Source organism: Tasmannia lanceolata, unplaced genomic scaffold (assembly GCF_043159265.1).
Source record: "Tasmannia lanceolata isolate RefF3 unplaced genomic scaffold, GAP_Taslan_0.1 ptg000029l, whole genome shotgun sequence".
NCBI classification, from domain to species: Eukaryota; Viridiplantae; Streptophyta; class Magnoliopsida; order Canellales; family Winteraceae; genus Tasmannia; species Tasmannia lanceolata.
In genome coordinates, this window is record NW_027518706.1 from 7,629,870 (window position 1) to 7,650,524 (window position 20,655).

At 41.2% G+C, this 20,655-nt stretch overlaps 2 protein-coding genes across 7 annotated transcripts; one reads left to right on the plus strand and one right to left on the minus strand.

Annotated features, from left to right (window-relative positions):
- Positions 1-6,120: 6,120 nt before the first annotated feature.
- On the minus strand, positions 6,121-12,243 carry LOC143859292 (uncharacterized). Of its 6 annotated transcripts, none has more exons than XM_077370010.1 (10): positions 11,551-12,243; positions 10,168-10,693; positions 9,890-10,075; positions 9,714-9,806; positions 9,531-9,632; positions 9,205-9,436; positions 9,055-9,124; positions 8,536-8,601; positions 7,880-7,925; positions 6,364-7,743 (listed from the first exon to the last, which is right to left on the minus strand). In XM_077370010.1, the coding sequence occupies exons 2-6, from the start codon at positions 10,669-10,671 to the stop codon at positions 9,296-9,298; spliced, it is 1,026 nt and encodes a 341-aa protein (XP_077226125.1). In that variant the 5' UTR covers positions 10,672-10,693; positions 11,551-12,243; the 3' UTR covers positions 6,364-7,743; positions 7,880-7,925; positions 8,536-8,601; positions 9,055-9,124; positions 9,205-9,295. The 6 variants fall into 6 exon arrangements, with proteins under 6 accessions (XP_077226123.1, XP_077226120.1, XP_077226125.1 ...); XM_077370007.1 differs by having other exon boundaries at positions 8,992-9,124; XM_077370008.1 differs by lacking the exons at positions 6,364-7,743; positions 7,880-7,925 and adding an exon at positions 6,121-6,356.
- A 2,137-nt stretch (positions 12,244-14,380) lies between these two features.
- On the plus strand, positions 14,381-17,273 carry LOC143858996 (putative disease resistance protein At4g27220). The gene has a single exon (XM_077369677.1). It carries the CDS (start codon positions 14,448-14,450, stop codon positions 17,271-17,273), a length of 2,826 nt encoding a protein of 941 aa, XP_077225792.1. The 5' UTR covers positions 14,381-14,447.
- Positions 17,274-20,655: the final 3,382 nt, after the last annotated feature.

The following is a 20,655-nucleotide window of genomic DNA, read 5'->3' on the forward strand; positions in this document are numbered from 1 at the left end:
GTCTCGTTCTTCCCTTGTTGGAGGGCTAAGAGAGCATCCGCTGGATCGTGGCGAAGGCGGTTGTTGGCGAACCTTACGTTGAACTTCCTTCCGAATTCGTGGAAGGACGCGATGGAGTCGAGCTCCAACCTCATGTACCAGTCATTAGCGGTCTTCCTTAACAGGGAGGCAAAGGCACTGCACATAAATCCGTATGACGCGCCGCGGAGCGTCATTACCCTTTTGAAAGTTTGGAGAAACTCAAGAGGGTCTATGCTCCCATTGTACAGACCGAAGCGGGAGAGGTCTATTCCTGCTTCCACTGGGGTCTTTAGGACCTCCGAAGTGAATGGAGATGCCGTTTCTCTCTCCCATTCATCGAGGATGCCGTGGGCATAAGGCTCTTTCATTTTCAGTTTTACTTCTCTGATTTGCCTTTGCAGGTCGGCTATCGGGTCTGGCCCGGCGGGCTGCGCTGAGGTCGCTACCTCCTCTGTCCGGGCTGGGGGCGGTTCCTGGAGGCGAGCCTCCCGGATAGCGGGAGCGCGGCTGAACGTAGCTTGCTTTCCGTTGTTTCGCTGGAGCCCCCTGGCTGTGGGAGGCAAGGGGCTATTGGCCGATGGGGAGGGCGTCCGGCGGGCCGGTACTCGCCTTCGCCGGGGATGACGCTCCCCCGGCTGTTCCTCGTCACCTTCGTCGTAGGCTTCCGTCTGGTCGTGTGTTGTCAAGGGTCTCCCCGGGGCCGGTGGTTCCAGCGGGGGCAAGCGTTGGAGTAGCTCTTGGCGGAGTTCGTTGAACATTTCCATGGTGGGGACCATTTGCGGTGCGCTGGAGGAGGGCTGGTGTATGCCCGAAAGCGGCAAGTTTGGCTCCCGGGAGCTTGAAGCGTGGGTCTGCGCGTGTTGGGCTTGGCTCCTGGTCATTACCTCTATTTCTTGTTGTTGGGTGTGGTTTCTCATCACCATGAGGCGTTCAGTACTCGACGAGTCCCACGGATGGCGCCAATATGATGGCGTCGGAATCCGGGTCTGCGATCCCGAGGTCGGTAGAGGGCCTCCGCGGGGTCTGCAATCACAAACAAAGAGGGTCAGGGGGTCCGGGGTGAGTCCCGGACGACCACTTCGACACCCAAGTCAGATCCTTCGACCAAACAATATAAAGGACAGCGAGAAGAGGAGAGGGTTTTGATCATGTTTACCAGGACCAAGACGCAGATTCTTTTCTGGGTATGTGGGTGGATGGGTCGGAGGGGACTAACAGGGAGAGAGGGATTAAGTTCCTAGTCTCCTATGTTGTTGTCTTGCCTCTTTTTCCCGTTGTCTTGTGGGAAATCAAAAAAAAGATGGATCCTTCTCTTCTTCCCCTCGCCTCCCTTTTAAAGGGTGGCGTGCGACGTGCGAACATTTTCATCATTATGGAGAGAAAATCTTCCTTGGCGGGATTGGGCCGTCCCTCTGTCTGGACGGCGCGCGTGGTTTAGTTGGATAATCCCTTCCATAATTTGTGATGATGAGGTTTGGACGACGAGAAGGTGACACGTGTCGTAATCGCACGGCCTTGCCGTTTCCCCACGCCTTTCTTCATGATGGCGAGGCTTTGCTGGTGCATGGATGACACGTGGCGAGATTTGGGAGCGGCGCGGTATTTATGCCTTATCAGCTAGTAAAAACCTTCTTTCTTGTAGCAGACCATGACTCTTTTTTTTTTTCTTTTTTGAATGGTTGGACCATGACTTCTGTTACTCAGCATAGAAGCTTTTCTAATGTTTTTAATACTCGTTTTTTTGTGAAAGGCTAGATTTGATAATCTTGGATGGATTACATTAATCACAATCTAGGATGAAAGTGTGAAATGGTAGGCCCTACGCTATGCATGGTTTGCGTAGGCATGGTGGGCCCCACCCCATCAAAACATTGTCTAAAATGGAGGAAATGATATATTCGCCCTGTCTTTTTACTTGGGACAGCCCCTTCTAGTGAAATTGAAGACAGGAATGGATCATTGTATCTTAGATTGTAAGGGCTGAAGCCCGGCCTATTGGACCTTTTGTACTGGCCTCTTGGCCCTCTTTGTTATGTTTCTATCTTTTTAAATGATATCTGGTAGGGGTCGTTTCCAAGGATGACTTTTATGGCCGGCTTGTCTTTCAATTGGGTGGTTAGGATTGTTCGATGGTGAGAATTCTATTGTTGGGTCTGGTGATAGTCAAAAACCTCTTATATGTTGGGACCCCCTTTGTATGCAGCAGTATTGACCAGAGAAGCTTAAAGGAAGAGCATCAATAAGCTGCCCCAAATTCAACAATTCCCTAGTCCATGTAGGACCCACCTTGGCCGATCTAGGGATGAATGTTTCAGATCGATGATCAAAGTATCAAGACCCTCAGATTGACGAATCAATGATTTAAATCGTCGATCAAGCCCAATCTACAGTGGGAGAATAGCTTCCGAAGGCCGAGGAACCCTAGATTATCAGAAAATTGTGACACTGACAAGATTTAAGTTCTTGTCAAGGAAGACTAAGAAAAATTCTAGTTCTTGTCATCACCTAGATCGAAGGCCCTGATACCATAAAAAAAATTGAAATGCAATCTTGGGTGCCCTTTGCATATATTATACAGGCTTTTACAACACGTTCACAAGAAAAACGTAAGAAACATGTGCGTAAGCATGGTTATTTCGACCGAAATCCGATGAATTTCGGATTTCGTTGGGGACCGAAACTGAAAATTTCAGAAATTTCATTTTTCGCCCTTTACCAAATTTCGGTTCAAAATTTCGAAAATTCGGTCCGGCATTTCGAACCAAATTACCAAATTTCAGACCGAAATTTCTGTAGGTGGGGTCCGAAACAATTACCAGAACCGAAATTTTAAACCATGTGCATAAGCACCAATAACTAATTTTATTTAAAATTCAAAATACACAACTAAAATTACTTCTTAATCTACCACTACAATGGTCCAACAGTCAGATCATTCTAGATCTCATCTAATACAATGATCAACAACGTACCTGACTAAACGTAGAGAATGATATGCGCATGTTTTAATAACTGCACAAACTCAGCTTCTCTTTTCTTTCTTAATTTGCATGTGAGAGAGTTTTGGGAACTGTAATAGCTTGTAACAACTCTTTAAATAATAAAAGACAAGAAGGGTTAGTGTCAATATAAAAACATGGGTGTGCTGATATCTTTTCCTAAACATAATACATAGATTGAAAATAAGAGGGCATTTTATTGCCTAGTAACCGGGAGGTGGCCCAGGCTTAGCCCACACGGATTACTGGTGGGGGTGAGGGGACAGCGTAGGCGTGGTGAGTGTTGCTCGTAGGAGCAGGTGGGGAATTTTTGATCCACCTGTTCATTTGGCCAAAGTGATAACTAGAACCAAGGGTTCCTTGCTCGGAATCCGGCATGGGATTCCCCCGGACTCCGGTGTCACCGGGGACTCTAGCATCAGTGTTGCATGTGCATATGTTGGTAATGGATGTCACCACCCCAAGTACCAACATAACACCCAATCCCCATGAACGAACCTCCATTGCATCTATTCCCTACTAAACACTACTTGGGCATACCATCTTTTATAGTTGAAAAAAGCAAGGTTGTTACTGTAGTTCTTGGCAAGTTCTTGGAAATTTCCACCAAGATAAGGAGATTTAAATTGTGAAATTAAAAGCAATAATCGTATTTGCCAACTTGCTGTCTGGTCGCCCATCAATTGGATGGTGTCCGATGGTGAGACTCTTGTTGCTTGTCACATGGATAATGATGTGATAGTCAGGAATCTCTACGTAGAAAATTTTTGGGGCACAATCTAGAAACATTGAGGCCCAACAACTGAATGGTTTGGAACTTTGCACGAGGTGGGCTTCACCGTACTTTTCAAAATGGGATTTGCTGAGCTCCATCGCAAAAGGCTTTTCTCAGCTGGTCTATTGCACGTCAGACCAGCCACCTCGTGAATGGAGACAAAAGTTGTTGTCTTCATTAACAAGGTGGCTAGTGTGATGTGCGAGAAACCAGACGCGAAAGCCCTTTTGCGATGGACGCTAGCAATTGCCTTCACTGAGGCCACTTTGTTTGAAGATTCAAACCGTTCATTTGTTGAGCCTCATCTAAATCTGACTATCCTTGATTCCTTGTCCCCCAATCTAATACAGTTCGTAGAGGGATCATCTTTGGGAGATTATGTTTGGGGCAAGGCTTATGTACGTTGTGGGTCACAACAAAGGAGCGGTTTGGATCTTCAAACAAAGTGAGGTCAAGTGATTATTTTAAAAAAGCACATTTTTAATGGTGTCCACCTTCTACAAAGATCTAGACCATTCATTTTTTGCCCCACTGAGGATTCATGTTCAAAGTGCGAAGAGAGTACCGGTTGTGAGAATAAGTATGAGGGGGCCTACTTTGTTCAAAGATCTAAACATTCAGTACAACTGTTGCAATTCTCTATAAAAAGAGTTACACAGATAAATTTCTATTGCAATTCTCCGGAATGAGAAAAAAATTAAATTAGCATTTTAATTCAAAAGATTCTAATAAAAATTCCATTTTGACCAAGGCAGAATCAGAATACCACCTCTTGGGGGTAGAAAACAGATTCTGACATTTCCCCGACTCTAATTCCGCCTCACTGTCAATTGACTCAATTCTACCTCTTTTGTTTCCGTTTTTTTTTTTTTTTTTTTGGAACCAAATGCTGGATTCAGGTGGAATTCAAATCTGATCCTGATTCCAGTGCCTGATTCCGGCAATCCAAACATGCCTTGGAAATTTAACCCAAACGACAACGAACTTTATAAGAGGCTGTGCATGATACATTAAACGCCTAAGATAGTTTTTTAACAGAGTAACCCACCATATCAACACACAAAATCATCCCACATGCCACTAATAGCCATGTTTGGATATTACAAAGGCAAACATAGTAATCAACCAAAGCTTTTACGGAGAACATCACACCTCACATTTGGTATCAGATGTTCGAGTTACGGAGGGGCAACCTATGGAGAGGAGTACCTAGAAAGGGCCACCCAGTAAAAGCCAGAGTGAAAGCCGCCATAGTGGGCCACTGCGGAAGGGGCGGCCTGTGAAAAGGGCTACCTAAGAAAATGAAGAGTGAAAGGTGTCACATAGTTGGCGACTGAGGACATCAAATGCAGAAGCGGGGTGGAATGTTACAGTCCCGAGTGGGGGCCCACCTAGGTATGTAACGTAGAGTAGACGTGCACTACAAGAAAAATGAGTTTCACCGACGGTCATGACCGTCGGTGTATATACCGATGAATGTCGGTGTAACTTACACCGACACTTGTAGTGAACGTCACTGATGCTACCGTGGCTAAATGTATATACCGACGTTTTGATACTATTTATACCGGCGTTTATGAACGTCGTTATAAATCAAAACCAAACGTTGCTGTTAAGGTAATCGCCGACGGTTTAAGAAACCGTCGGTGTATATAAATTACACCGACGGTTGTGACCGTCGCTAATTCCCAAGTGGTCTTTGGACACGTATATTTACCGTCGTTTTTGGAGCGTTGGTAAATACACCGACGGTTAAGGACCATCGGTGAAAATGTATGGCCGTAGTTTAATTGTGAGAATCACCGACGGTCCTGACCGTCGGTAAATATAGACATTTTTTTTTTTTAATTCCCTTTATCAGAATATTGGGATACAGCCTGCAATATGGCATTCAAACAACCTCACACTACAAGGACATTACAAAAAACATTTCAACCAAAGTGGAGTGAACTTGAGCAAACTAGACTGTTGAGAGAGCAAACTAAAGAAAGAAATTACAGACCCTTACAACAAATAAGTCAGGTTCATCTGAAAGTTTTAAACTGCTGACCATGAGCTCAAACCAAAACCAAGGTAAATGGAGAATCAAGTCAATAGCATGAGTAGGATGAAGTTCGCTTGCTTCCTGAGATCCATAATTCTGTGATTTAATTCCCAACCTTCTTTCTTTGACCCCCTATGTTACCCACACTACCCAAGAATCGAACCCTATCATAGTTAATAGGCTTTCTCACAAATCCATAACACCTGGTTCTAAAAGCTGTTGAGGCATGCATAAGATTTGTATAAATTTCACATTATCCTTGCATTTATTATAGATCTCCATTTACCAAGACCATTCTTTTAATAGATCGTTGAAACTTCAATGCAGAATATGGGCTATGAATGTAGACCAAAAAAATATGGAGTTGTCCATTTGGGACATCTGTCAGCTTGTACACAATTTATAACATTATTGATACTCACTTAAATGGCGTTAGATGGCCCCACTCTTCAATCTACCTGTGATTTCTTATCTTCCTCACAAAGATCAATTTTCAAGAACATTGAACACTGGCTGTCTGCAACAAGAACATTAATCAATGGGTTATATTTAACACTTTCCCACTCTTAAGACAGTAAAGAAGCCTTAATACTGGTTACTTGTTTTGTAAAATCTGATCAAAATTGACTTGATCAAGCCAACTAGTCCAGTCTATTTAGTTCGTTTTGTTTCGTGTCTAAGTTTCTAGTTCATCGAAGTTCTATTAGAGCTTAGTTTTTAACTAGGAAGAAGGGATTACTATCATGATTGTGTGTTGACGATATCATTATCATAAGGGATAATTCTGCTGTTATATGTTATAATACTTGAAAGGCCATTTGAGAAGGGCCTTCAATATTGATGATCTTAATCCACTGAGATATTTTCTTGGAATTGAGGTTGATCCTATACAAATGTATCTTCATTTCTTAGTGAAAGTATACCATTGATCTTCTTCATTGAGGTATGTATGTATTTCTTGGTCATATCGAGATTTATCATTCCAGTTGTATTTCGTAAAATAGTCAATAAGCAAAGCATAATAATGGATGCTACTTGGTTGATGGCAGTGCCCCAAGCATCAAAATGCAAAAATTCAAAATTAGTAGTTGTCTACTATCTAACTGTGGAAGGAAGAATGCAATGTTTTCCTATCTGATATATCTTACGAATAGAGTTGTGAGTTGTGACATTTGAATTTTGCAATCTAAGGATAACAGCAGGCTGAACTAGAAGGTCCAGAGATTTACGATTAGGGTGATTGTGTTGTCGTGTCCAATATTGACATGCCAATGAAGCAAAAAGCTAGATGCAAACAATGTTTGAGCAGTTATAATATAAATTGAACAAAATTCAGATGGAAAAATCTTCCAACTTTATACCCCTCCACCGTCTGTCTGCCTGACAATTGACAAATAGTCTTGCATGTCTCCAAATGAAGAAATGGGACATGACAGTTATGCTCAACAAGTTAACCTGAAATAATAAGGTCGTGTTCACTTGGGAACATACCAAATTTCAGGAAAATGTAAAGGAAATGTGGAAGAAGGTAATTTCAAGATATGAGTGTGGATCCCAGATCCGGGTGTCTACAATGAGATACATTGTCAGCAGTAAGTACATACGTAGGAGAAGAAAGTGGAGAAAGAGAAGAAACATAGGGGTCACCTGTTACTTTATGTTACTCACTAGAATCAAATCATCGAGTGGCACTTCATATAGTGAAATGGTATTCAATCTGATCAAGAGACTCATGAAAGAACTGGCCATGAGTAATGTTCCATGGACTGGATGCCATTGGGTCAGTTGGAGAGACATTGAATGAAGCAAACTTGAAGTAACTCGAGTAGGCAGTCTTGGTGTAAACTCAAAGGAGGTACAATGCACCAGAAACCATATACTTTAAACAGGTAAGCTTCAAAAATCTGGCAAAAAAGAAATTTGAGAAGTTAAGGGTTGATGGTGTAGGCACTGAGGTAGATCCCAAGTGTCTTCAAGAAATGAGATCCATCTCTGTTTCAAAGTCAATAAAGAAGTCCTTGTGTAGGACTATACAGGAACCTGTTGGCTCTGATTTCTCCTCGGGTGCCACTCTTCGTATGGGGCTCTGATTTTCATTAAAATGATTCAATAAAATCAGCTACAAGAGCATTAAGTATCTAATAGAAAAGCAAGGAAATGGATTACTACTGTAGGAAATGGACGACAGTTGAATTAGAAAATTACTACTGTCGGTACATTGAGCATTAAGTATCGAATAGAAAAGCAAGGAAATGGACGACAGTTGAATCAGAGAATCAGAAACAAAAAATGCATGTCCCTTATGTTCTTATCCATCAAAATGGCTAATTTGCGATAGTAATATCTAGTGCATAAGGCAAGGCAAGGGTGTTATAGTCTTCTTACCAGTTATTAACTAAGGTTGTGTTCTTTTAGTAGAGAATTTAGTAGAGAATTTTAAGCCCTGTTTGTTTTGGATTTTGAGAACAGATTGTGAGTCCAAAACTGATTATTGGACTAATTTTGAGACCAATAATCAGTTTTGGACTTAATAATCAATTCTCAAAATCCAAAGCAACAGGGGCTTACAAGAAACAAACTTAAATCCAATAAAGCATCAGCAGCTAGTAAGAGAGGAGACAAAATAATAGATAGATGAGAGATTTGATATGTGAAATGAGAGATATGAGATGAGAGACTACAGGTTTGAGGCATACCGCTGATGCCGTTAAGAGAGGAGACAAAATCAATCACCCTTGTAAGCCCTCTCTCTTCTGAACAATCTGCAAGGGGCAAAAAAAGAAACTAAAATAAAATAGGGAGGAAGAAGATCAACCTATAGGGAGAAAAATGGTGTGAGACAAAATCAATCAGCTTGAACAAAGTTTGTATGACATATGAGGATTTGAATAGGATTTCTTTAAGAGATGATAATAGCTACTAAAACATGAGTTTTTATATGATGAAGAGCCGTATAAAGCAGTATTGGAGATCTAATCCTTCATATTTGATCCAACAGCAGCTCACTTTTTGCCTCAAAAAGTGAGCTGCTGTTGGATCAAAATATCAAGGATGGGATCTCCAACGTACTCCAATACTGCTTTATACAGCTCTTCATCATATAAAAACTCAATCCTAAAACATAAATATGTGAAAGAAAAAAGCCTCCTCACCTGATCGAAGTCTTTATTGATTGTTCTAAGGTAGTGAGGCAACAAATAACAAAAAGAACTCACGATTTCCATTATGTAGATCCAAAGGATCACTTTTCTCTTGATCCAAAGCTCTCCCATGACCTCTAGTACCCTGTGCAAAGCAAAACCCAAATCAAATAAACCATAGAGGCATAGAAGGAAAGAGGCAACAAAAAAAAAAAAAAAACTCACGATTTCCATTATGTGGATCTAAAGGATCATTTTTCTCTTGATCCAATGCCCTCCCAGGACTTGTAGTATCCTGTACAAAACGTAAAGGGATCTAAAGGATCATTTTTCTCTTTATCCAAACCATGTGCACCCTGCCTCGTTTCTCTGCGCCAAAGACCCGCCCTAAGTCATCATCTGAGGCAATTGAGGACCTAGACTCGGGATGCTGAGTCTGGATGTCCTTTATTTGTGCCTGCAATAAAGAGAAGGTGAAATAATCAAGTTTTATATAAATTGCAATATCAAGAGTAATATAGTAGATTAACTACGAATGTTACAAAACTTACTATAATAGCTTCGCAGGTATCATCATAAGGCGTTTTGTCTTTCTTTTGGTGGGTACGTATGAAGATATCTCCACGGCTTTGAGACCTACCATTCTTGACGGTCTGTCCTCATAGAAAAATATCATTGTTTGTAAGTATCGAAGAGCTGACAAGTAAATCAATTAAAGTCATTATTGAAATTACCTCCTCTTTCCAATACACTGCGTTGCTTTTTGTCCCACCGGTGTGTTTTATCATTTGTAAGGCGCGGTTCGCTTTGTTTTGAATGCAAAGGTCCTAAATCATGACATCCAAAAAATATTCAATTTCATTCTTTTGTACGTAGAAGAACCCAAAATTTATTTAACATTCAATCTTACCTTCGATGCTCGTGTACTCCAGTGGTCACACAGAAATCGGTAGTGCGACTCAGTAATTCTATCTAGTGGCGGCGGAAGATCCTCGTCAAAATAGTTTGTCTTCAGGGTACACCTCCATTCCCGCCACTTCCTTCCAATGTTTGCAATAACCCAACCCTTATGGCTATCACCAAAAGCCCATTTTTCCTACATTACATGTAAAAAAAAGACCGGAATATAATATAATTGGCAATTTGATGATGAAGAAACAAAGACAAATGTCTGTCATTTCAATATACCATAACAATATCCCATGCGTCATCTTTATTTTGCTTCGGCATCTTCCTCCAGTCAAGATAAGTAAGCGGCAATTTATCATCCATTCTCGCTACAGACCCGAGGAAATTCGCCAATTTGCAAGCTTTTGGACACTCGAGCTGCCCAAGCTCATTAAATTTCACAATTTTTTTCTCTTTAGAACCCCATGTATCTTTGCAATGTGTGGCCCCTCGAGTCCTCTTCAATGAGGAGGGGATGAAATGGGAAGACATATGAAGATCCTGTGAAGGTGGGATAAGCTCGTATGCATCTAAATGTGGGCTCGTCTCCTGTATCTCTGAATGTGTGATCGGCTCTTGCCACTCTGAAGGTGGGAGTGTCTCATCTTCCATGTAAGATGGGAGCGTCTCAACTGCCATGCAAGGTGCGTGAGGCTCTATCCTCTGGGCGGGGGGGTGTATATGTCTCCTCATAGAGGGTGGCTGTGAGTCATGGGAGGTGGGGATATTCTTCCTCTTTGCCATGACTGAATGATAAAGATATGACCTGTAATATAAAAAAGGGAGATCTACATCAGTGTTTAATAAAACCTTGCCAGCACAGAACCTTGCCACGCTGATGTAACAAGTAAACAATCAAATACTTGTCTTTGACCTGCAACTAGTTGATGTAAATTCCATCCTAGAAGCAACCAAGGGCAAATACAGATGAAACTTTCAACGCGTCATACCAGACAGTTGCCACCTTCCAATTATAAATGGGAAATGGAAAAAAAATGAAATAGACACTGCAAATAATGGTAAAAAAAACAAACAACTCATATTCAACAAACCAGAAACCTAAAAAAAACAATCAAAACAAGCTTGGAGACCGTTGCAGATTAAAAACCCATCAGCCAAGTTTACAAAAATCCTTAAAAGTGGAAACCCCAAAATTAAAAGCAAATTACTGAAACTAAATAATGCAAATTCAAGCATCCAAGAAATACAGAGCCTGAATTCAATAACCTAAACACCTACAAATCCAAAATTCAAAACACATAACCAATAACCAAGAACCCAAATTAAATAATCAAACAAGTAATAGCAGAACAACTTTTACAGAAGACATTCAACATATACTTCCACATTCCATTAAAATAAGTCCACTCACAGGAAAAAAAAATTAAGGTAAAGGCTTGGATTCGCTACCCACGAAAACCCTAGGTCCGATACATACATAGTCCACGAAAACCCCAAAATAAAATCTCATGAAAACCCAAAAATACATAATCATATTACCATGAAAAAACCCCCAAAAATCCATGAAAAAAGCCCCAAATATCAAACTGAATCCTCCATGAAATTAATCTATTTATAAAGAAGCGTGTGTGTGTGTGAGAGAGAGAGAGAGAGAGAAGGTACCGTTTTTACGTAGAGACCTCCAAAACCCTCCCAAAAAACGAGATCTAAGAGATGATGGAGGCTGACACAATGGAGCTCCTCCTTGACGAATCCTCTCTGTTTTTGTTCTTCAAAACGACCATTAATCGAAACCCAAACCCATTCTTCTTCTTCCTCTTCAGAAAAGAAAACCTACCTTGAAACCAGTGGCGACGGCGGCTGAGTTTCTCGGCGGCGAAGGCAAGAGAAAGGAAGAAGGAAACCTAGCTTTTGTCCGCGCGAGAGAGGAAGGAAACCCTAGCTTTTGTTCGCGCGAGAGAGGAGAGAGCGAAATAAGGTTTTCCCGCGCGCGAGGGTTTCCTTATCTTTGGGCGCGAGTGCTTAGTGAACGTCGGTATGCACTATTATTAGGGACGTTCAACATGACGAACGTCGGTGAATGCCCTTTTTCTTGTAGTGGTGGCGGATTGATGCTTTGATACCAAATAATGCAGGAGCGTATAGAGGAGTAGGCTAAGTAGTGGGACTTGGGTCGGTGATGGATATGAGAAGGGTAATGGGATATCTACAAGGGTGATTGAATATGGTGTAATGGGATGGATATAAGAGGAATACAAGGATTGTGATGGACTTACCTTGTATTATTGAAAACATTCAACAACAGATGGTTGAATTAGATGCACAAGCAGGATGTGGCTTGTGGAAAGGCAACAATACAAGCAGCAGGTGGCTCGCTATATATGGGCGGGACTCGGCAAGTAACAGATGACTTGTACAATCGGCAACTCAATTTTTATTCCAAGAAAAGGTAATGATAAGCGATTACATGATTGCCAATTTATAGGCTTTTTTTTTCAAACGTGAGTTGATTTCCTAAATAAACTTCCTAAAACAATAAAACTCAAACTCAATCAAATTCCTAAAAATCCTCTAACCTAATCTATGTAAAAATAAAACTCTAAACGTCCATGACGAGAAAAATACTAAAAATAAATAAATCAAATCCTAATTAAAAGCAAACTAAAAAAAGGACTCTTTGAAGAGTAGTAATCAAGGTGAACCGTTGATCTAAATGCCGTCTTATATCTTCTGATCTGACCGTTGATCAAGTTTCTGACTATCTTGACCGTTGATCTTTGTCATCGGGCGAGATGCACCTGCATCAGTATGGGACTGGGTGGGACCTAACCTTGTATGGCACATGTTTAAAGGGCATATAGTCTAACATTGTTTCATCAGCGAGCTTGTGGAGTATTTGCTACGTACCTAACATATTGGAAATTGATCCTGATTTCAGTACCTGATTCCGACAATTCAAACATGCCTCAGTATTTGATCCAACAACAATCAGACTTGTTAGGAATTAACAACGCAGCAGAATAACGATATGCAAAAGATAAACGAAGGAAAATGTTATCAGCACTACTCTATTTTGATGAGGGCACTCCTAACTTTATTAAGAGTACGGTATGGCATGCACCATAGGATGATCCAAACCGTCCATTAGATGGGCCACAGCCTAAGGTAGACATAGTAATTGCCTAGCACACCTTATGAGACTTTTTCTCTCCTTTCTTTTTTTATTCTTTCCGGTGTATTGCCTTTCAAAAATGTCAATTAAACCTTTTAAAATTCTCTTAGGTGGTTTCCTCCTTGACATTATGGAACGAAACTTCGCTCAGGTCGGGGTCTAAGGAAGATCATTCACCCCATCAACGTGGCCCAATAAAAGCATGCCACCTTGCCTTTTGGAAAGTTGCTTTAAGACCCTTGAAATTAGGGCTGCAACAGGGTCGGGTCGGGTCGGGTTTTTCAAAACCCTAGCCCAACCCTGGATCCCATTATCTCGGCCCTAACTCGCTCTGACCTGAGTCAGGGCCTAAAAACCTCAACCCATTGCCCGCCCTACAGGGCCTAGTGCTGGCCCTGGCCCAACATGATTGGCCCTGATTGGGCAGGCCGGCCCTAATTAACCCTAGTGCAAATACCTGTTAAGAGTGCCAAAAATAAAGCAACCACTTATCATATATAACAAAATGATCAATAAACAGAGAAAGGGAACAAAATAAGACAATATGAATTCAACAACATGTCGGGCAACCGAGACAATTAATAATAATAATCTAAAGAAACATCAATCCAAGATAATAGAAAACATTAGCAAAAGAGACATGCACAGATGGTTCAATTCTATAATAGAAAACTCAGAGTCGGGTCGGGCCGGGTCAGGGTACCCGAGGCATTAACCCAGAACCCAACCCGACCTGAGTCAGGGTCTAAAAAATTGAACCCTGACCCGCCCTCAGGATTGGAAAATCCAGCCCTGACCCTGTTCTGGGTCATGGCGGGTCATGGCGGGTCAGGGCTGACAGGGCCAAACTTGCACCCCTACTTGAAACCCAGCTGTATTTTTTATGGACAAAATGATATCTTTGTCCCTCTTTTTCAATTACGTGTTAGTGAGAGCCGTATAGTCCAGTATTTTTCAAAAGTACTGTATAGCTTACACTATGAGATGTCCAAACCGTCCGTTTGTTGGGCAGCAACGAAAGTAGATTGTGCCCCATAGGATGATCTAAACCATCCATTTGATGGACAACTACGTAAATAGATTGTGCCCAAAAATATTTCCATAGGATAATCTCGACATTGATTTATAGAGGTTTCCAAATTATTTCTAAACCGTTTGATGGTCATGCTTTTATTGGGCCACGTAGATAGGGTCTGAGCGAAGTTTGGTTCCATTATTTGTGTGTCTCCTTGTTTGATTGCTTTGAATTGGTTCTGCACCTGCTATCCTATTGCATTACTGCATTCAGAAAGGCCATCTCTTGTAAGAAGAAGAAGACAAAGCAGGTGCACACACATTTCTACTTGCTATTCCTTCCACCATTAGGTTCCTCTCTGCACTCCTCGTCATGAATGCTTTGCCTAGTCTTATTGGTCAAATTGTGACGGTTTCATACGCTCCTATTAAGCTCCACTATGATTATCTTGTTCATCATGAAAAGAATGTTGAAAAACTTAAAGAAAAAGTTGAAATTTTGGGGTTGAGGAGAGATGCTGTGCAACAATTAGTCGATGCTGCGCGTAGGAGAGGAGAAGAAATCACTGGTGAAGTTCAAGGGTGGCTAAAACAAGTAGATGAAATTGAAGCAGTCGCGAAGAGATTGGATCATGAAGTGACGGAGAACGAGAGATGTTTCAAGGAGTGTTGTCCCGATTTGTGGTCGCGCTATTCTCTAGGTAAAGAAGCAAAGAAGAAGATGGTTGATGGTGATGGCCTACTAACAAGAGGGAATTCCACTCATGTATCAAATCCTCGTCCACCTCCAAGCATAGAAGACTTGCCGGCGGGAGAATTTGAGACTTTTGAATCCACAGGATCGGCTATGGAGCAGGTCATCGAGGCATTAAAAGACGAGAGAATCAACACCATCGGAGAATACGGGATGGGAGGCGTTGGCAAGACGACCCTACTGGAACAAGTGGGGAAAAAAGCTAAGTGTGAAAAGTGGTGCGATGAGGTCGTAAAGGTGATTGTTTCCCAGAACCAAGACTTGAAAAAGATCCAAGGTGAACTTGCTGAGAAATTAGGCATGCGACTTTCAGAAGAGAACATAGACGTAAGAGCGGGCCGGTTGTTGCATAGATTAAAGGAAGAGAAGAAGATACTTTTAATCTTGGATGATCTATGGGATAGATTGGACTTAGCTCTGGTGGGAATCCCCTGCGGAGGTAGCCAAAAGGGTTGCCAAATTATAATGACAACACGAAACAAAGATGTATGTTCCAAGATGAACTGCCAGAAAACTATCGAAGTCAAAGTCTTATCTGAAGAGGATTCATTGAATCTGTTCAAAGAGAAAGCCGGCGTTGCTGAAGCTGATGAAGTGCAGAGTTTGGCATGGGAAGTTGCTAAAGAATGCAGGGGTTTGCCCCTGGCAATTGTCACGGTTGCAAGGGCACTAAAATGCAAGGCCTCACATGTGTGGGAAAATGCACGGACAGAATTAGAAATGGCTCGTTCTCATAACATAGATCATGTGGATAAAGAGCTATACTCTCATCTGGAGCTGAGCTACAAATACTTGGAAAGTGAGGAAGCCAAATCCTGTTTCTTGTTTTGTTGTCTCTTTCCTGAAGATTATAACATCAAAGTACGTCATTTGATGAGATACTTGGTGGGAGAGAGGGTTTTCAAAAATGTAAGCAGCTTGAAAGATGCATGGGATCTAACACAAACTTTGGTTGACAAACTTAAGGATTCGTGCTTGCTGTTAAACAGTGACAAAGAGGGTCATGTAAAAATGCATGATATTGTTAGAGATGTGGCCATATCGATCGCATCAAGAAGAGAGCATGGATTTCTAGTTAAAGCTGGAGTGGAATCGAAGGAATGGCCAGAAAATTTAGAACAATGCAAGAGGCTTTCACTAATGAGAAGCACAATTCGTGTGCTCCCTGAACAGCCAATATGCCCACATCTCCGAACCTTATTACTACAACAAAATGACTCTTTGAGAGAAGTCCAAAACAATTTCTTCCAACAAATGACAGAACTTTTAGTTTTGGATCTAAGTGGGACTGCTATTTCATCACTGCCACCGTCACTACCACGCTCATCAAACCTCAGGACTTTGTGTTTAGATGGATGCCGGCATTTAAATAACATATCCCTACTGAAGGAATTGGTGAATCTCGAAATCCTTAGCCTAAAAGAAAATGGGATCGAAGAACTACCAATAGAAATAGGGGATTTGGCAAATCTGAAGCTTTTGGATCTCACAGGCACGAGAAGACTGAAAAGGGTGCCGCCCAATGTGATATCAAAGCTGTGTAAATTAGAAGAATTATATATGAGAAATAGCTTTAATGAGTGGGAGGTGAGGGGTATCAGTGGTGATGGAAGTAATGCCAGCTTTGATGAGGTGGCATCTTTGGCTCTGCTGACCGTTCTATACATTAATGTTGTGGACTTAAACTGTATTTCTCTAGACTTGTCTGGCCCTTGGGAGAATCTAAAGAAATTTGGTATGGTGTTGGATTACTATAAAGCAAGAGCTGATGATTTCGGGAATTATATGGATATTAAGATAATGGCTTACCCTATTTGTAAGTGGGTAAAGGTTTTAGTGGGAAGAAGCGAAGATATTGTCTTGAAGGGGGTTTGCACCAATATTACACACCTCCTTGTCCTTGATGATGAAGGTCGTGGTTTCAACAACTTGAAGAGCCTCACACTCGAATATTGCCATGAAATGGAACATATCGCCTTTCCACCAATTGCTTTCGGGAGATTGCAACGATTGAGAATCTGGGATATGTATAAGTTGGAGGAGGTATTTGACTATGAGGAGGGGATTATAGAAAAGAGCCATGCTATTATTCCTACACCACCCCTCTCTACTTTGGAAGAAATTCATTTAAAAAATCTGCCCAAACTGAGGAGTTTATGGAAGGGGGTCATGCCACCAACTGGAACCCTCCATAACCTAAAGAAGCTCATTGTCTCCATGTGCGACAACTTGACATGTCTCTTCTCCCCCGTTCTTGCACAAAACCTTCAACAATTGGAGGAACTTGCTATTGGTGGATGCTCAAAAATGGAGAAAATAATCTGGGATGATGAGTTGTTATTATATATAGAGTCCCTTTTTGTTCATTTAATCGCCGCAGAACTGGACTCATGTGGTTCTGAATCTGAGTCAAAACAATCTATGCTGTACACTAGAAGAAAATGATCAACCGAACTCATTTTCTTTCTGAGATTTAACTATGGCACGGTTGGGATGCAACAATATCCTGAGTTTGAATCAACTTGACTAGATGTATCTGTGCTTTCAGAGCACTTAGCTTGAGTAGAGAAAATGATCTCTCTCTTCAATTTCTTATTATTCTGCTCCTGAAATCAATCTAAAACGTTCTCTCTTTTAGCATTTTTCACGATCTTAGCATTTTGTAGCAAAATGATTTATTGAGCACCATGTTATGTTAACTTTGTTGAATAACCAATGGCATTGATCTTCCAGAATTAGTCACAGATCCCTTTTCGCTTTTCCTGGATGTGGCTTCATGGAGAAATACAAACCCTAATTGACAAATTTGAGTGCAAAATAGTAAGACCAAAGACACTCCACAAGACTGATGGCATCTAACAACCTAGATTTGATGATGTCTATGTCTGGAATGAAAGAGGCTCTAACTATAGCTGTAAAACGATTTTCTACTGTTGTAAATGAAGATACATTGTGAAAGGCTATAGAGGCCAAACAGTCCGTGGTGTTGTTTTATGAGAACAACCCGTTCATATACTTCGATTTGACTGTAAAAACAGGTTCCACTTAGGCATCAGAGTTGTCCAAGTAAGACTTTAGGGTCACAATGTGCTTGTCACCCCATCCCACCTTAGCAAGTAAAAGGGATTCCCTACATCTTAGCCAACAGAAACTAAACACAAACCTTTTCTCAATGCATTTCATTCCTGAAGAAACAACTTCTTCAAGATTCTTACCCTTCGAAAACAAATGGAAACATTAGTATTTAGAGTGGGAATGTACGAGAAAATCTCAGCTACATTTTACCCAGCAATAACTACATCGTACAAGAGTAATCTCAAGAGAAGAAATAAGAAGGAAACTCTAAACTAAAGAAGCTGAAAGTCATGCACTCTGAACAGAAACCCAAGGATGAATTCTTTTATATCATCACTTTCTTGGCTATGAATTGCAGTCCTTCCATATTCATCTTTGACACTGTAATTTTCTCTAGATCTCAACTCCTCATTTTTTGGTTTGTCATCCTCTGAGGCAGCCATCATGAACAAGATATCTACTGGGTGTATGTTCTCTTTTAAGAGAGTTTCCATCTTATCGTATGGTCCCTCAAAAGACAAGAAGCTTTCTCCACATATCAAAAGAGTGGAGTGCTAAAAACATGACAGGATTCCTCTGTCTACCCATTTTCATTCTCTATCTTCTCTAAGGCTCTGTTCACATGTTTTCCTGGGAAAGGAAAAGAAAATGTTTCCTAGGAATCTGTTCAGGAAAAGGTTTTCCTGGACTGTTTCTGGACTGTTCACTTGCGCAGGAAAAGGTTTCCAAGGAAACTGCTTGCCCTTCTTTTTGCACTAGTTTACCAGGGAAACGAAATCCGTGTGTTTTTGGACGGAAATGAAATCCCTAAAAGGGGGGGAAATCGGCTTTTCCATGTCATTTTTTGACTTATTGCAAAAATTCCACATGTGTAATTCTATTTTCACTGGAAAGCAAGTGAACACCAGAATTCTGTCTTGTCAAGGAAAAAAAAGGCTGTTTTCCAGATTTGCTTTCCAGGGAACGCAAGTGAACAGAGCCTAAGATTCGGATGCAATGGATACATGCTAGGAGTGGGATAGAATGCCTCTACCTGCTAATTGTGGGCAGAAGCTTGCATTTTCAGCCAAGATGAACGAAATATGGTGTGTGACGGTGCTGGTTCCGAAGAGAGTAGAGATAATGCCAGTGGTTCGGAAGACGGTAGACATTAGAGAGGTAGATGGGGATGGACTAGTTTTCTGAAGCCTTGCCAAAGAAGTTGTGATTACGATCTGTAAGCAGAAATAGAACAATGATCTCGGTGTCGTAGAGTTCTAAGCAAAACACGAAGTAGCCGTATTCGTGCTTCCTAACGAAAAAGAAATATTGTTTGAGGGAGGGAAATGTTATCAGCAGTACTGTATTTTGATGAGGGCACTCCTCACTTTATTAAAAGTACGGTATGGCCCGCACCATAGGATGATCCAAACCGTCCATGGCCACAGCCAAAATAGGTTGTGCCCCAAAAATCATTTCCATAGGTTGATCCTAACCCTCCGATCTGAATGTTAGAGGGTTGATCCTAACCCTCCTATGGAAATAGTTTTTGGGGCACAACCTATTTAGGCTGTGGCTCATCTAATGGACGGTTTGGAGCATCCTATGGTGTGGGCCATACCCTACTTTTAATAAAGTGAGGAGTGCCCTCATCAAAAAACAGTAGTGCTGATAATATTTCCCTTTGAGGAAAGGAGAGGAAGATGTGTATTTGATGCAAGACAGATTCTCAGGGACCAAGTGAACGTCTCTTTGACACCGCCGTGATGTGTTGGGTTCGACGAGATAGGTAGCGAGGAATGGGGCAGGGATGGTGGGTTTCAGGAGAGGAAGAAGATGTATAAATTTTGGGCTGGGCGGATGGCTAGATCGGCTGTTCACTGACAAAACGAAATCCAATGTCTTGTCGCCTGGCTAAGACGAAGGGTCTGATATCATAATTAGATTGAAAATATGGAGAAAATAGGGAGGAAACACAATGCAATCTTGGGTGCCCTTTGTATATATTTATGAAGACTTTTACAACAGGTTTACAAGAAAAACATAAGAAACATGATTTAAAATTCAAAATACACAACTAAAATAAGTTACTAATCTACCACTATAATGATCCAATTTTCATCTAATTCTAGATCTCATCTAATACAGTGATCAACAACATGACTGAACATAGGGAATGATATCAGCACACCCATGTTTTAATAACTGCACAAACTCAGCTTGTCTTTTCTTTCTTAATTAGGCTGTGAGTGCTTTTTGGGAACTGTAATAGCTTTTAACAACTCTTTAAATAGTAAAAGACAAGAAGGATTAGTGCAAATATAAAAAACATGGGTGTGCTGATATCATTTTCCTAAACATAATACATAGATTGAAAATAACTAGGCATTTTATTGCCTAGTAACCGGGAGGTGGCCTAGGCTTGTTTATCAATTGGATGGTTAGGATTGTCCGATGGTGAGACTTCTTGTTGCTTTGCAGATGGATAATGAGGTGATAGTCAGAAATCTCTTTAATGTAGGGACACCTTTGTTTGCAGCAGTGTTGACTAGAGAAGCTGCAAGGAATCGTCAAAAAGCTCTCAGATTACATTAATCACAATCTAGTATAAAGTGTGAAATGGTAGGTGTACTACCATTTGTAAAGCGATATACGTTCATTTGTTGAGTCTCCACCTAAATGGTCCGTCCCCTAAAAGTCATCTAAATCAGATAATCCAAGTCCCCCAATCCAGGGGCGGAGCCAGGAATTTACACTTGGGGGGGCCAGACTA